Source organism: Manacus vitellinus, unplaced genomic scaffold (assembly GCF_001715985.3).
Source record: "Manacus vitellinus isolate BGI_N305 unplaced genomic scaffold, ASM171598v3 scaffold_18_pilon, whole genome shotgun sequence".
Taxonomy (NCBI): domain Eukaryota; kingdom Metazoa; phylum Chordata; class Aves; order Passeriformes; family Pipridae; genus Manacus; species Manacus vitellinus.
This window is the reverse complement of record NW_021939324.1, coordinates 8151538-8167589: the sequence shown is the minus strand read 5'-3', so window position 1 is coordinate 8167589 and position 16052 is coordinate 8151538. Positions and strand designations below refer to the sequence as shown.

The 16052-nt window shown below is 39.3% G+C and overlaps 1 protein-coding gene across 3 annotated transcripts in view; it reads left to right on the top strand.

The window, feature by feature from the left end:
• Positions 1-16052, top strand: part of DOCK8 (dedicator of cytokinesis 8) — an 86557-nt gene that overhangs the window by 35345 nt on the left and 35160 nt on the right. For all 3 annotated transcript variants that reach the window (XM_018070458.2, XM_018070460.2, XM_018070459.2), the window contains 9 exons: positions 757-919; positions 5650-5767; positions 7291-7361; positions 7925-8063; positions 9553-9654; positions 10380-10475; positions 12467-12701; positions 13655-13819; positions 15582-15757. In XM_018070458.2, coding sequence (XP_017925947.2) covers positions 757-919; positions 5650-5767; positions 7291-7361; positions 7925-8063; positions 9553-9654; positions 10380-10475; positions 12467-12701; positions 13655-13819; positions 15582-15757 — 1265 coding nt within the window. The remainder of the gene's footprint in view (positions 1-756; positions 920-5649; positions 5768-7290; positions 7362-7924; positions 8064-9552; positions 9655-10379; positions 10476-12466; positions 12702-13654; positions 13820-15581; positions 15758-16052) is intronic.

Here is a 16052-nt window from a genome sequence, read left to right as displayed (position 1 = left end):
TGGTATTTGAGTCAGTGTTAGTTAGCAAAGTAGAGAGGCAGAGACAGTGTTTGGCTACTGTCAAACCCCTGACGAGCTTAATTTTTCATTTTATATAAATTACAGTTCAGGCACTTCTGGGTCACAGAGGAACCTTAAAAAATATGAACTGAGGGCAAAGCTGCTTTTCCTTTCTAACTGATTGCCAGAAATGGCAAGTCTGAGCTCCACAAACGGTTTTCAGTTATCACAGCACAGAATTTAAACAGACAGTCTGTTGATACTTGGGTAAATGTTATCAGTATTAACTGTTTAACTGCTGACCACTACAAACCTGGCTGTCCTGGTGGGTGGTGTCTAATTTGGCAGAGATTAATCAGAGCAGAATCTGAGGGGAGCGAGTAGAGTGAGAGAGAACTGTATTAGACAGCAGCCCTTTTATCTTTATTTGTCTCCCAGACAAATGTTGTATTATTTGTGTGTAAAAGATACTAGAATATCAACCCAGCATATAGTATTCCTTCCTTTTTTCTATTTACCTGAAATAGTACAGGGTAGGCATAAAAAGCCATATTTTGTCCTGATGTAAAGGGATGTGTGTAGGCTACTTCCTCTGTAGTCTTTCTACACTTATGCTTTCCTTCTCATGCAGCCCAAGATCCAGTTCTTATTCCTGCTCCGTTGCTATGTAACCTCATATATTGTTTTCATCTTTCTTTTATTATACATTGATTATTTTTTATATTTTTACTGAGATTTTATGATTTAATTTTAAAGGAACACTTAAACTGGAGATTTCCCCAGCTCCAGAAAACCTTAGTTATTGTCTGACACCAGAACTTCTGCCAGTGAAGCCATTTCCAGAAAACCGTAATCGTCCCCACAAAGAGATTTTGGAATTCCCAGTTAGAGAAGTGTATGTTCCCCATACCATTTATAGGTAAGAAAGAATGTATATTTTTTAAATTTTTAAAGATCTATTTTAAAAAATAATTGTGACTTAGATTTTTTTTCAGAAATAGAAACTAAATATATATATAAAAAAGAAAGACTATGCATTAGGCTGACAATTTAACCGTATTAGCTATTTCAAGATAAAATACCTGCAGGATATTCCATAATGCATTTATTAATCTAATTGTTTTGTCCCTTGAAAATTTTTCTCTTTCTCTTTTTCTCTCTTTCTCTTTTTCTCTCTTTCTCTCTTGGAGTCTGAGATTAAACTAAACTATGCAAAGTGACTCTGAATTTAAATAGAACCACATATGAAGTGTTTTTGTTATTTTATTCCCTTTCCTCTAATCTGAAAAGTAGAATCATCCTGTCTTATTTAAGCAATTTAGTCATAACTGATTCTCATGGTCTCGTAGTGTGATACGGCTGATTTAATGTTTCCTAATTTTTTGATTGTAAGTTCTGCAAACCATTGCTATGCATGCAGACATTAAAAAGAATGAAAAATGAATAAAATAATTACCTGTTTTCTATCAACATTACCATGAATATAGAAATGTACTTGAATACCAAATAAATGAAAACCTATAAAAATGCAAACTGGCATAACTATGCCTGTGCAAATGTCCAGACAAATACTAGTGAAACACCTATCTTCAGTTTTTCTCCTGAATCTTTAGAAGAAATGCAAAGGTTGTGTTTACTTCTTTGTTGGTTTTTTTTGCCAAAGTAAGGTATTTCAGAGGAAAAAAGTCTCCTTTTTTTCTAATAATAGCTTTTTCCTTTGTGATAGGAGAAGTGGAGTCTTCTGTTATAGTCTTTGAACTCAGCTCTTGCTAGCTTTTTTTACTGGTGTAATGCCATTATTTTAAATGATGCTATTTCTGATTTATGCCAGAGAGATCAGCCAGCCCACTGTCTTTGTGCTCTGTGAAATTGAGCACTTCTTTTTGTTGTGTACTTATATTTCTTTAATAAAAATACTTCCCTGAAAATGTCAAAACATTCCAAGATTTATTTCTTTCATACCCTTCTATTTTTAATAGAAAAAATCATATAATTTAAAGGTTGTTTGTCATTTTATTTTCTCATTAAGTATAAATGAAAATTATGCTGTTTACTGCCACTATGAAATGTTGGTGCTGAGGAAGAGGGATTTGTCACATCACTTCAGCAGTAACTCAGCTTAACCAGCACAGAAGTCCTCTCTTTAATGAGGAAGTGGCTAACACTTTGGGGACTTTTAGAGGAAGGGGGAAAAAACCCTTTCCTTTGCTGTTTTGTTTCATTTAATTGCAAACCACTCAGTGCTGCACTCAGACTTGCTGTAGTCTGCAATGTGAGCTGGAGGCCTTCTACTTTGGTGGTAGTCATTCTACCCCATTCTTGACTAGTTTGGGATGAGGAAAGACTGTTGGTGTATAATGGTCTCTCACTCCTGTTACTGCTGTCACAGCATTATCTACTCTTTTCTGCCTCTCTGCCCATGGAATCCAGAGATAGCATAGTAGCCCTATGAGTCTTCTGCAGGCCCATTGGTCATCTCTTCAGGTGATTCAAAATTTTAGCAGCGTGAGAAAAATCATTCAGATGCTTATCCAAATTATCTATAGTAAGGTACAGAATATATGACACATGCCCATCCTCTTGAATGTGACAAGTTGAAGTTCTGTCATTGTGCTGACTAGAGCAGGTTTCCATATTTAGTTAACTATTTATGATGTGCATTTTAACTTTCAGGGGTTTTTTCCCTGAAGATTCCTCACCAAAACTGTAGAGGAATCAGTGAATAATGAAAATTGTAACTAATGGATGTATCAGTTTTTGTTTCTAGTACCGTAAGTTTTACATGTCAACATTAACCCATCCATCATTGTTCACCTGCAGGACATTTCTGGTTTTTTTCAATAGGGACTACTTGCACATATGCTGTATTTTGTTATGTATGGAATTCTTGTCACAGTCATCAATGAACATGCCTACTATTCAGTGGAAGTTTGAGATGCGCTTGTTGACACCTCACACAAGGTGTAATTTAGCAAGGGGAAGGATTTTGTTATGTCACACATATGAACAAGCAATATTTATAAATAGGAATATTCAATGAGAAGGGTCACAGACTTGAAACTCTGAATGATTTTATTTTGGCAGAAGATAGGTCTGCATTGCTTTGCCCATAGGAAGTGATCAAATCACTGCTAAGTCCCATGAAAGTGTAGGAAGGTCAGCAAATTTGAGTGAGAATTGCTGCATTGTGTCCTGTACGAGGCTGGGTGGGCCCTTAGCTTTCTCTGCAAGTAACTGATTCTGAAATAGCCTCTTCTCTATCATACATCTGCTGGGTCAGTCTCCAACCCAGAGTAGCTGTCTGGATCTGTGTCTCACCCAGGACTCTGCTGGCCTTTGGGACTCTGTTCTCAGTGATGTTGGGTACTCTGCCATGGCTTTTGTAGACTCATGCTGACCCCTGAATGGCTCTTTTGCCTTTTAAGCACATCTAACTGTATCTGGAGGTAGAGCTCTGCGCTTTCTGTATGGGGAGTGAGGGGAGAAATTTAATCACACTGAACAAAAGTAATTTCTGTGGCATGTTGTTTGAATATTTCTGCTCAGCGAAGAACCTCAAGGGAAACACAATGCCTCCTGGAGCTCACTACATCCTTATGGGTATCCTAGCTGTCCTGTTATTTAAAAGACAGCAGTATTTGCTGCCCCAATGCCCCTGCTAACTGCCATGTGAAATGCTCCTTGTCTTTGCTTCCTCTCAGGTTTTTGGAGTTTATGGATGCTGGCAGGCAGTAGGACTTAGGCAGTGGTCAGCAGTAGGTCTACAATTCATGCTTGTGTCAGGGAACCTCTTTTGATCATCTCCTCACCTTTCTGCTTTAGAAGTCAGCCATCACTTTCATCTCTTCGGGATATCCAGTCAGCATTTATCTCTATTCTTCTTCAGTGCTGATGTGTTTAATACACATGTAAGCAAAATCTTTAAAACTGCTTGAGCATAAATGGCACCAGCTTCAGCTTTTCAGTAGAGTACTTACTGGAATAATGCTTCCTTGGTTGTGTAGTCAGCAGAGAGCTCTCTATGTTTTTACATATCTTTAATCTCAAGCCACGTCTAAAGGTAAAATCCAGTGCTCAGGTACATTATATGGATTTGTGACATCTTGTCCCAGGCTGCAGATTAATGAAGCAATGCCTGGATTATTCAGCCTCCCCCACATGTATTTCTTCACCTCTGGCAGATGTAATATTGACAATATCCTTCACTTAATACGTCATTCCCCTGAGTATAATTCAGTGGAGGTTACCAATATATTTTTCTCTTTCACTTAGCTTTCCTTAACATCATATTGGAGAGAGTTTGGCAAAGCAGAAATTGCACTTGAGATGGTAAGGAGGAAAGTGCATTAGTGTGACAGGCAGGAGTACCATTCTGAAGGAAGGGAAAGGCAAGTTACATGCTATTTTTTTTGCTAAGGCATGCCATGGCCCATATAGGGTATGTTGGTTAAAAGAAGTAGCTTGGACTGTGTAGTATCTGTTGTGACACATTGCAATAAGGAGAATCAACAAGAGTTTTCCAGGTCTTGGGATATAATAAATGGAAAATGGACTGACTTAACGGCAATATTCTCCAAAGCTGCTCACCCTTGTCAGCTGACAGTGGTGCTGAGGAGATGTCTGGGATAAGAACAGAGAGATTCTGTGTGCAGCTTCTGACTGTCACAAAGAGAAAGCATGAAAGCCCATGAGAAGTCTTCATTGTTTCTCACTGAAAGCCAGCATGCTCCCACCAACACTAGTCTTATTCCTTACACTTGGAGGATGAACAGTGAAAACCCTATACCAGACTGGGAAAACAAGACACTAAATAGACATAATCATGATTCCAGAATGTATGTGTAATCCAGGGTTACCTGAAATCCCATATTTGCCATAAACTTTACTGGAGAAAAATCTTTCTGTTAGCATTTTGACTCTTCTACTAGAATTGTTGGGTTTTGAACTTGGAAGACTATCTACGCTGCCAAATTCCTCACAGAAATTTGAAGTGTAGTGATGTATTCTCATACAGAAGCTAGTAAACAGCAAAGTATGCTGTGTTTCAAAGCGTTATTCATATACATTACTTAAAAAAGGAAGTTTATAGAATTACAGTTCAAAATTTCTTATTTGTATTTACTCAGGTTCATTGATACTGCTTTTTGATTTGTATAATCTAGAAATATATGCTTTTTTTTTTGCTATAAGCTACAAATGTATGAACTTCGGTTGTTGTTTTCCTTGTTTTTATCACCTCTGAGTGATTCCTTCCCCCTTCCAAAATCTGATTATTCACATCTCAGAAAGGAGCTGCTTTCTCGAGAGGTTCCTACTTTTCATTACATGAAGCAAAGACAATAGTTCATTTGTAACAGTTCATTTGTTACATATTAAAAAAATAAAAAAAAGAGGTGGAGAGGAAGACTACCTTCTCAAAGACATAGCTTACTGTATGAGAAATCTTAAACATAGAATGTTCTATGTGTCACAGCAAGAACTTAGCTTTTCCTTGTGAACTTTTGAAATGAAATTCTGGCAAATCTCTCACTATGTAGGTGGAATTGAAGGACAGGGAGAGAAGTCAGCAAGATGCTAGTTTGTGCACTTAATTTTCAAACAGAAATGCCTGCCATTTACCCATTCTATTCTTTCTTATCTTTCTTTCAGAAATCTCCTGTATGTTTACCCTCAGAGGCTGAATTTTGCTAACCGCCTTGCTTCTGCAAGAAACATTACCATCAAGATACAGTTTATGTGTGGTGAAGAGCCTTCCTGTGCAATGCCGGTAATAAGTGCTGACATTTCTTAGCAGACTTCTGTTTACATGCATTCCTGAGGAACCTCTGAAGAGAGGAATCATCATTCACCACAGTTTCTAGTGGGACCCTAGGAAACCTAACATCAGAGAGCTTGTGAAGCTTTCCATGCTCATCAGAAAGCAGGGCTGTACTCCTTACCCACAACAAGAAAAACTTGTCATTCTAGTGGAACCAGAGGCCTCTCTTTCTTAGATAAGTCTTCCTACCTTTTGACATCATATTGCATCAATATTCTGTTGGAAACTCCAATGGTAAAATTCACAGAGCTTCAGAGACCTTTTAAGAATAGGTGCACAATCATGCAGTGTAGGTAGAGTTTTCCGTGTTTGAAACACACTGTGTTTAAAGGCGTATGTGTACACTACTAGCAGAGCAGGCAGTACTGTCTGTGTTTAGGTTATGCAGCATCTCTTATTGTAACATCCTCCATTCAAATTTACCAAGCTGGAGATCTTCAGTTTGAAGTGTTTAAACCCAGATGTCTCTTCAGCCTGAATTTTTGGGGACATTTTCTGACAGTGTTTTTGGCTATTTGAGAATGACATTGAGAAAAAAGTCTTCTGTGATTTTATGTATTAGAGAAGGAAAAAATGAGTGGAAATATTACTTTGAGGAGACTTTAGTCCAACAATTTGTTGTACCAAGGACTATCACCCAACCAGCCTTTATCAGTGAGCTGATGTTGCTTCACAGCCTTACTCCACATGACCTGTGGAACTGAAATCAGTGTTTTCCCAAGCCACACTTCTTCCAGAGCTGGAGCTGTGCCTTTTGAGTGTCACACCTTTTACACAATACTGCATCATTAGTTTCCTTAGACTCTGCCCATACTATGATTAGGTTTTTAACAAATGCTTGGGACAGACACAGTTCATCTGGCTTCCCTCTCCACTGTGAGCTGCATCTCAATACATATGGGTTTGCACCGTACAGAGATTCTTGTATAAGCTCATGTCTCAGGGCTCCCTTTAAAGTTACTGGATTCCAGGACCTTACCATGGGCCTGAGTATGAAATGAGGGAAGCAAATCTAGCACCAGAAATGCCTGTTTCTCCTCACTGATTGTAAAGGAACTTTAGAGCTCTAAGGTAAGATGACATGTGTCTCACCCTAAATAAACAGACGACAGCTGAAAAACAAAACTTTAAAAAATACTTTAAATTTGAGCACTTAGTTAAAGGCAGTGTGATAATGTGTAAGTGGCTTACCATAACTTTTTTCCTGCAATTTCTAACTTATTAGTGCATGACTGGAGAATGATGTGAGGGAGTCAATGACTCTGAAGATAACTCTGCTCCATTTTTCTGGCGTTTTACCCTGAATGGTGTGTGGGGAAGGTGCTTGGTAATAAGACATTTGTGCTAGTGAGCTAAGATAAAATTGAGGAGTCATTTTAAGTCTTCAGATACCGTCTTAAAATTTATAGAAGATGATGGTGATTAAATGCTTTAGTTCTGATTGCTGTGACTTTCTTTTCTTCATAATGTAGGTAATTTTTGGGAAATCTTCAGGTCCAGAATTTGTCCAAGAAATATACACGGCTATCACATATCATAATAAGTAAGTGTTGTTACTATTCCTAGGACTTGAGAAGTATTAATCATTATCTCTTTACATAATTGTTAGCCTACATAGTTCATCAAGGAATGCTGTTACTAATCCATTTTAAACAGTTACATTTTATGTGATTTATGATATCTAATTAGGTTTGCTACATGCATTTGCATAAGCAACCATTGCTTTTTTTGTTTGAAGCTTTTCAGTAGTTGAGAATATTCTTAATAAGAAGATTAATAAGCAGGAACAGAAAGCAATACAACTTTTAATGTAATTCACTTCAATGAATTCACAGATCTAAAAGAGCTGATGGGACATTGTTGTTCTCATTCTCATTATTGTGAACTTGGGATTTAGGATTTGCACAGCAGTAATTCTGGAATCCAAAATTAAGATTGAATGTTTTTGAAAGTATAGAGATGGGGGTGAAGCTAAAACAGTCCAGCTGATACTATCTATTCTCTTCCTGATTCAAAGCTGTACATAGTTCACAGCTGCTGGCAAATTTGCCTCTTGTTCCGTCTCATGCTTGCATAGGAAACATGCTTGGCATTTTTTTTAAACAGGTCCCCTGACTTTTACGAAGAAGTGAAAATTAAGCTGCCAGCAAAACTCACAGAGAAACACCATCTATTGTTCACATTTTATCACATCAGCTGCCAACCAAAGCAAGGAGCATCTGTGGAAACCCTCCTAGGGTATTCAGTAAGTTCCATGTGATGCATAAGTGTGTGTATGTGTGTGTGCATATCTACATCCCATGCAAACAGACTCTTTGCTTGTGAGGAATTTTGTCATTTATTCTCTTTCTGGTTATGGCAATACATCAAAGCAAATGGAAGGTCTTAATGTGAATTCATAGAAACTAGATGCAACCTGAGCTAGATTATATCCTCATCCTGTAATTTTACAATGTTAAATGTCTTTGAACTTAATGAATTCACCTGATTCAACTGAAGCATGTACCGAAACATTTGTGACAACAATACTTTATAGCATATAATCTAATTCTGTTAGATTCCATTTACTGCAAAAAAAATACCTTAAAACATATGCAATTACATTTATTACTGTTATGTTCATACATGAGGCAATAGCTAATAGAATACTCTAATGAGGTTTTATACGGTGTATAACTTCTGTTCTAAATTGTCTTTTATCCACATAAAAATTAAAAACCCAGAAAGAATCTAAAAACTAAAATGTAATTCCTTTGCATTCTTTATCTTCATGTTGAGACTAGCATGTTGTAGGTTTAGAAGTACATATTATAGCATAGTCTCTTTGACCTTTTTCTTTATCAATCAGTATTTCCAACTGGAGAGAATATAAAAGGAAAGCATAGAAGATGATAATACCTCAGATTTGAAAATGTCCTAGAGCTGTGGTCAGCAATTGAGCTGTGGGGCCAGAGAAGCACTTTCCATGAAGTTTGGGTGTTGTTTGTGTTTGTGGATTTTGTTTGGTTGTTGTTGGCTTTTGGTATTTTTTAATCCCAGTACTGAAAATCCTTTCAAATTGGCTTTATTTTATGGACAGTTATAGTCCCACCAGTGTCAGTGGAATTGTTAAGAAATAAATTAGTTTGTAGTTCAGGAACAAGACTTGACATAGGCGAGGACTTAATTTTCAAGTTTCTGTTAACCTAAATACAAAATGTTTCTTCCCTGTGATATTCAAATGCACAGCCTCTTTCAGACCTGACTAAGACAAAAATTAAATGCATCCAAATATGAATGCAGGGTCATATGAATATGAATGATAAGTCAGTCTGGCTTTAATCCTCATAGTGACCACACTGAAGATGTTCAATTCATGATAAGCAAAACTTCAAATCTGTTGCTTTGCTTCAAAACCAAGGATCAGTGTATTCAAGATACACAACTTTTTATATAAAAACATGAACTCTGCTAAATCCTTCTGGTAGGATTTATTAGAAAAATATGTGTCACACATGAGAAGCTCTGTGTTTGTTTTCTTCAAAAGAGATGGTTTGTAAAGCAGCTTTTAACATTTTTGCGCAGTAGCTATCAGTGAATTTAAAATACAAAGAAATTACTGTGGAATATGTTAGAGCAGTGAAACTTGGGTCAATATCTCATTTGTTTTGTTGACTGTACCTAACAAATTAGATAAATAGCTCTTATCATATATCATGCTGAATATTGCTGTGTTTTCTCTTCATTTGTTTCAGTGGCTGCCGATTCTATTAAATGATCGTCTTCAAACTGGACATTATAGTCTTCCTGTTGCATTGGATAAGCTGCCTTTACACTATTCAATTCACTCTCCTGAGGTAACAAACAAAATTATTAAAAGATAATATTTTCCTAATGTAAGTGTTTTACAAACTAACATTGTTGTCTGCTTGTAGGCAATGCCTCTTGTTTGTCCTTTAAAAGGAGGAAGGTCTGGAGAAAAATGTTGTTGTTATTATTGTCACTGGTGTTATTATTTTATGTTGTTATATTTTTTTTTAAAGTTAGTTATTCAAGCAAATTCTCGTAAATTGTCTAATCAGGGATACATTTGTTTAGGGAGTGTCAAGTCAATAATTTGATTTTTTCCATATAAGCATGATTTGCTCGGGTTTCTTTGTGGCTGTGTGGGAGAGGGAATCAGGTGCTGCTACTGGAGGAGAAAACTGTGCCCTCTGAGTAAACATAGCTAGTAGGAAACTGTCCAGAGGGTTTAAACTGCACCACAGCACCATGGAGTGCCTTTGGTGGTGCGTTGACTGGGAAATTTTAGCCTTAAAAATATCCTATCAGAAGATGTATGTTCACACAGTCTGTGCTAGGCATCCCACTAAAATTCTCGAAATTTCCCCGATCAGTGCATCAACTTCTCTCCAACTACTGTATCAGAACAAGATGATGCCTAGCTGTGGACCTCTGTGTGGCACTGAATTTGGACATCTAAAGTGAAGTGAATACTGTGAATAGACTATAGAACCCCATGTAAACAGACTTTCTCTTTCGTTAAAAGGAAGATGACTCCCATATTTCTTTTCCATCACAGAAAATGCCATCTCAGACACCACCTATTAAGTGGGTTGAAGGACACAAAGGTGTTTTCATTGTTGAAGTGCAAGCTGTTTCATCTGTTCATACTCAGGTAATCCATCAGAAGCAACATATAGCTGTAGTTTCATTTCACAGAAAATTCAAATATCCTAGGCCAACTTTGTAGGTTTATGAAATGAAGATGTTTAAGCTCACACAGGTTTAAAAAAAACTTAAGAGCTTTGGAAATAACCAGATATCCTCGGTGAATGAAATCCTTTGGTGAAATGAAAGAGATACTAAGCAAGTTTAGAGATGACACAAAACTGGGAGGAGCTGTTGACTCCCTCGAAGGCAGGGAGGCCCTGCAGAGAGACCAAGACAAATTAGAGGACTGGGCAATCACCAACCATATGAAGTTAAACAGGGGAAAGTGCTGGATTCTGCACCTGGGATGAGGCAACCCTGGATATATATACCAACTGGGGAATGAGATGCTGGAAAGCAGTGCCATGGAAAGGGACCTGGGAGTCCTGGTTGATGGCAAGTTGAATATGAGTCAGCAGTGCCCTGGCAGCCAGGAGGACAAACTGTGTCCTGGGAGGCATCAGGCAAAGCGTCGCCAGCTGGTCAAAGGAGGGGATCGTCCTGCTCTGCTCTGCACTGAGGTGACCTCACCTTGGATATTGTGTGCAGTTTTGGGTACCATAATGTAAGAAAGATATTGAGCTATTAGAGAATGTCCAAAGGAGGACAACAGAGATGGTGAAGGGCCTTGAGGGGAAGGCTGAGGTCACTTGATCTGTTCAGCCTGGAGAAGAGGAGGCTGAGGGGAGACCTCATTGCAGTCTCCAACTTCCTCATGAGGGGAAGAGGAGGGGCAGGCACTGATCTCTTCTCTGTGGTGACCAGAGACAGGACAGCAGGGAATGGCCTGAAGTTGTGTCAGGGAAGCTATAGGTTGGATATCAGGAAGAGGTTCTTCACCCAGAGGGTGGTTGGGCACTGGAACAGGCTCCTCAGAGACGTGGTCACAGCACCAAGCCTGACAGAGTTTGAGGAGTGTTTGGATGATACTCTCAGGCATATGGTGTGATTCTTGGGGGATGGTCTGATGCAGGGCTAAAGGTTGGACTTGATAATCCTTAGGGGTCCCTTCCAACTCAGCATATTCTGTGATTCTATGAAATCTATTGATAGAAGTGAACAAATGAGCACTCTCAGCAGCAAGTCACATCGAACAATAGGGGATCCTGGTGTCCTCTCAGCTCAGCAGGAGTCTGCTTAAGCTGTGTTTGAAAGACATTGGCAGGGCACAGTGCCAGTTTCTTCAGTCTGCATCTTCTATTCTGCAAGGCTGGTTCAGATACTGTGTCCACATCTCCAGAGACAGAGCACCTCCCTGCCTCCATGGACAGGTTCTACACTGCCAGCATGCATTAGGCAGCTCACTTGTGAAAGCCACATCATGTGGTAACATAAGCTTAGTTCTGGATGAGAACTCAATGATTCTGGTCATTCAGGACATTGGATCTTTGCCCATCTCATTGAAATACTGGTTTGAGGCAGAGCAGCCTTATTTTATTTCTGCTGCTTTTCAGTGTCTCTTACCCATCATGACATTGTAGTTAATCCCGATAGCTAGTCCTGTCAGCTTGAGCCTTGTGTCTGATGCAGGTCCATCACCTCTTTGCAGCCTGCTTTTTAAATAAATACAAGTAGGGCATACTCATAGGGCACATAAATTATATGCAGCTGGAACTTAGATGTGAGTTGCAGGGGGACTATGGACGTATGATGACAGAGTTTTATCTGATAGAAGGAACAGTCTTTTTGATAAATGAAGCAATCACTTTAGTAAGGGCTTTAACTTTTCTGCCTTTAAGTTGATCTAACCACAGTCTGCAGTTGAGCCAGATGAAAAGGAGCAAACAAAAGGCTGTGACGGTTGCTTTACAAATTGATCACAAAGAGCAGCCACCACTGAAAACCAGGTTGAAAATCTTTTCTTTCACCCATCAGATGGTACAATAAGGCTTTGCTTAGCTACCAGTAGCCTGAACTGTATCAACTTTGTTAACTGTGAGTGCACTGTATTTGCAGGACAACCACCTGGAGAAGTTCTTCACTTTGTGCCATTCTCTGGAAAGTCAAGTGACGTTCCCCATTCGACTGATGGATCAGAAGATTACAGAGGCTTCACTGGAACATGAATTGAAACTCAGCATTATTTGTTTGAATTCTTCACGCCTTGAACCTCTTGTCTTGTTTTTGCATTTGGTACTAGATAAACTTTTCCAGCTGGCTGTGCAGCCCATGGTTATAGCTGGCCAGACAGGTATTTACTGGTTCATGGCCTTCAAGTGGCAGTGCAAGCAATCTAGAAATGTGGGGGAAATGATTGCTAAATATCCAGGCTCAGATTTAATATTTGGGGTGGTCCACTGCAGAAAGAGTCGTGCTTCTCAAGACACAGTTTTGCTGCACAATTTAATCAGGTTTAGCTGAGTTCCTGCCTTCTCTCCTTTTCCCCTACATATAAGACTCTCAGACTCTGACTGGGAGATACATTAAACTGTAGTAGTTTACTTACCTGAAAATACAGATCAGAAAGTGGTTGCGGTTCAACTTTGTATGGAGTTCAGTTGTTTTGCAAGTAAAACAGTAGCAAAATCATTATCGTACAGCTGACACTTGCTGTCTGCACCATATCTTCTGTCCAAATATCTTTAGAGAGTGTTGAATGAGCACAAAACAGAGGCTATAGTAGTGCACACTGATTTTTCTGTTACTGAGGGTGCCAGTTACCTATCACATATGTTAGCTCTGGAGGGAAGGCATACTTGGAGACAGTGGTGCAGTTTGTTTCCTATCTTATTTTGGTAATCAGTGCTTGCCATCTACTACAATATTTGTGCAAAAGCTTGCTACCTTGTATTTGTCGGCCGGAGAGCAATGAGTCTTAGTGTTCTTTAGGTAGGTAGTTTTTAGGAAATGTGTGAAGGCTGCTAGAAATTATAATTAACAGTTAGAATCTGCTTTTATGTAGCACAGAGTGACAGAATAGCAGTGATTGTGTTGAAAGTCAGTGGATCTGCTGAAGAGTGTTTATTGGCCTATGTAGACTTTGGGTCTGGTCAGGTAGAGCACTTACTGTCTAGAGCTCTGAATTTTTAAAGGATTGAATTGAAGCTTATAGGATTAGTTGTTGCTGCAAAGAATGCCCTCACCTAATTACATTATACCCTTCAGTATTATACCCTGACACTAATTCTTGTCTTTGTTTCACAGCCAACTTCTCACAGTTTGCTTTTGAATCTGTGGTTGCAATAGTGAACAGTCTTCACAACAGCAAAGAGCTGAGCAAAGATCAGCATGGGAGGAATTGCCTCCTGGCATCTTATGTGTACTACATATTTCGTCTGCCAGAACCTCAAAGGGAAGTGGTCAAACCAGGTATTATTGGTGCAAGGGTTGCAAAAGTATTCTTTTTTCTTGATACATGCTATTCAACATGATACTTGTAAGAGGAGGACCTAAGGAACTGATCTATAAGATAGCAAACAACTTCTCAGACCGTAACTGCATACTGTTTAAGCACTGTACTGTTCTGATGTATCATTTTTCTCAGAGGTAGCTCAGGAATATCAGGGCTGCAAAGAGCAACATGGACTTGCCACTCATAATCTCCAACTCTCAGTTGTTCATTTAAGATGCAGGGTTGAGGTGAGAAAACTCCACAGCTTCAGGCAATGTTGTAGCTTAATGAAGATGAAAGCAAGAGATGTTGCCTAAACTGAAGCTTTCTCTAGAGGAATTTCCTTCATAAATTAAAATGACCTTAAGATGCCAATTTCTTACTGGCCTGTACATCGGTAAATTACTTTCTGTGCAAACTAACTTACTGCCAAGTGGTATAGGGTCAAGCTCAACCAATTTCTCCATTGTATTAAGGATGTCATGAGAGGATAAAATGCTGTATGCTGGCCAGCAGGTTGAGACAGATGATCCTTCTCCTCTTCTCAGCCCTGCTGAGGCCATACCTAGGGTGCTGTGTACAGTTTTGGACTCCCCAGTACAAGAGACACATGAACATGTTGGACAGAGACCAGCCAAGGGCGACAAAGGTGACAAAGGGACCGGAGTGTCTCTTCAATGAAGAAAGGCTAAGAGAGCTGGGACTGTTCAGCCTGGAGAAGAGAATGGTCAGGAAGGATCTTCAGCGTACACAAGATGCTAAAGGGAGAGTGCAAAAAAGACAGAACGTGGCTGTTTCCAGTGACACCTAGTGACAAGATCAGAGGCAATGGGCACGCACTGAAACACAGTGAGCATGAAGAAGTACTTCTTTCCTGTGAGGATGTCTGAGCACTGGCACAGGTTTCCCAGAGAGGTTGCCCAAGCCTCTCATCTTGGAGATAGCAGAAAGCAGTTTAGACATGGTCCTGGGCAGCTGACTGAAGGTGATCTTGCTGGAGCAGAGGGTTTGGACCAGAGGGCCTTCAGAGGGCCCTTCCAACCTCAACCGCTCTGTTATTCTGCTGCAGTCATTGTCCTAAAGCCTACAGGATTCATTTAATCAATTGGTATATATTAAATGACTTACCACCAAGCAGCTGTGCCGTGGGAGCTAAAGATATGTACGCCTTTTTCTCTTGCAAGTATTCATTTAAATCCCCCTTGAGGGACATTTAGGCTGATGTTACGATGTGCTAAAATCTCTGAGCTCGCATACACTTGGAAATTCTTTATCCTGGGAAAATAAGGTCCGTAGTGAAACTGAAAACTAGATAATCATTTAGTGAAATTCCTGATGGCAGTGCTCCCTGCCTCCTTGGACACTTTGCACGTGGTATTAAATGTTATATGTTGAAGGTGGTATTTTGTGTTTAGGCCTGTGAATATTGTCTTCATCTACAGCAAATTAAAAGGATCTGAAGGGAAGAAAGAGCTATTGTAATAGTGCTGCTGCTCAGGTAGCCATATTAATCTTTTGTTACTACTTGTGCAATCACCCTGTGAGCTGTCAACTGCGATAATATCTGCACCTTGTCATTCAATGCCTGTGTAATTTGTTAATGAAGCAGTTGGTGGTGGGATTTTCAGAAGCTTTCATCTTTTCAAAATGCTATAACAGCACTGAGCAAAACTGGCTTGAATCTCATGTTTGTCTCATATATAACCTTTAGTCTTAATTCAAACATCTCCCTATGGGCAGGTGCAGGCAGCAGTACCATTTCGACCGAGTCTCGTTATTACACATTTGGACGCACTTCCGCAATGTCTGTTGGAAGTAAACTCCTGCAGAGCCGAGTGATCAGCTGCAGCAATCCTGACATCACTGTTACACAGACTGCTACTGATGAGGAGGTCAAAAACATCATGTCATCCAAGGTAAGAGAACAAAGTCAAATATCAGGAGAGTGGTACAGTCCAAAACTTAATAATCCAGATTTTGTCTTTGAGGGTTGGATTTGCGTCTTGTAAATGCTTCTGGTATGTATCACCAGAAGCATTTGCTGTTTATCTGATGTGTCATAGACCCATGTTAAATCCCAATGCTAAATTCTGATGTCTCTTATCAGTGAAGAGCAAGAGGTAGGAACTCTGTCTCTTGTTTGTGGCTCAGACCTCCCACTGAGGGATTTGGTTTTTTGACATGCCTCACTCTCCTGTTATTCCAGACATT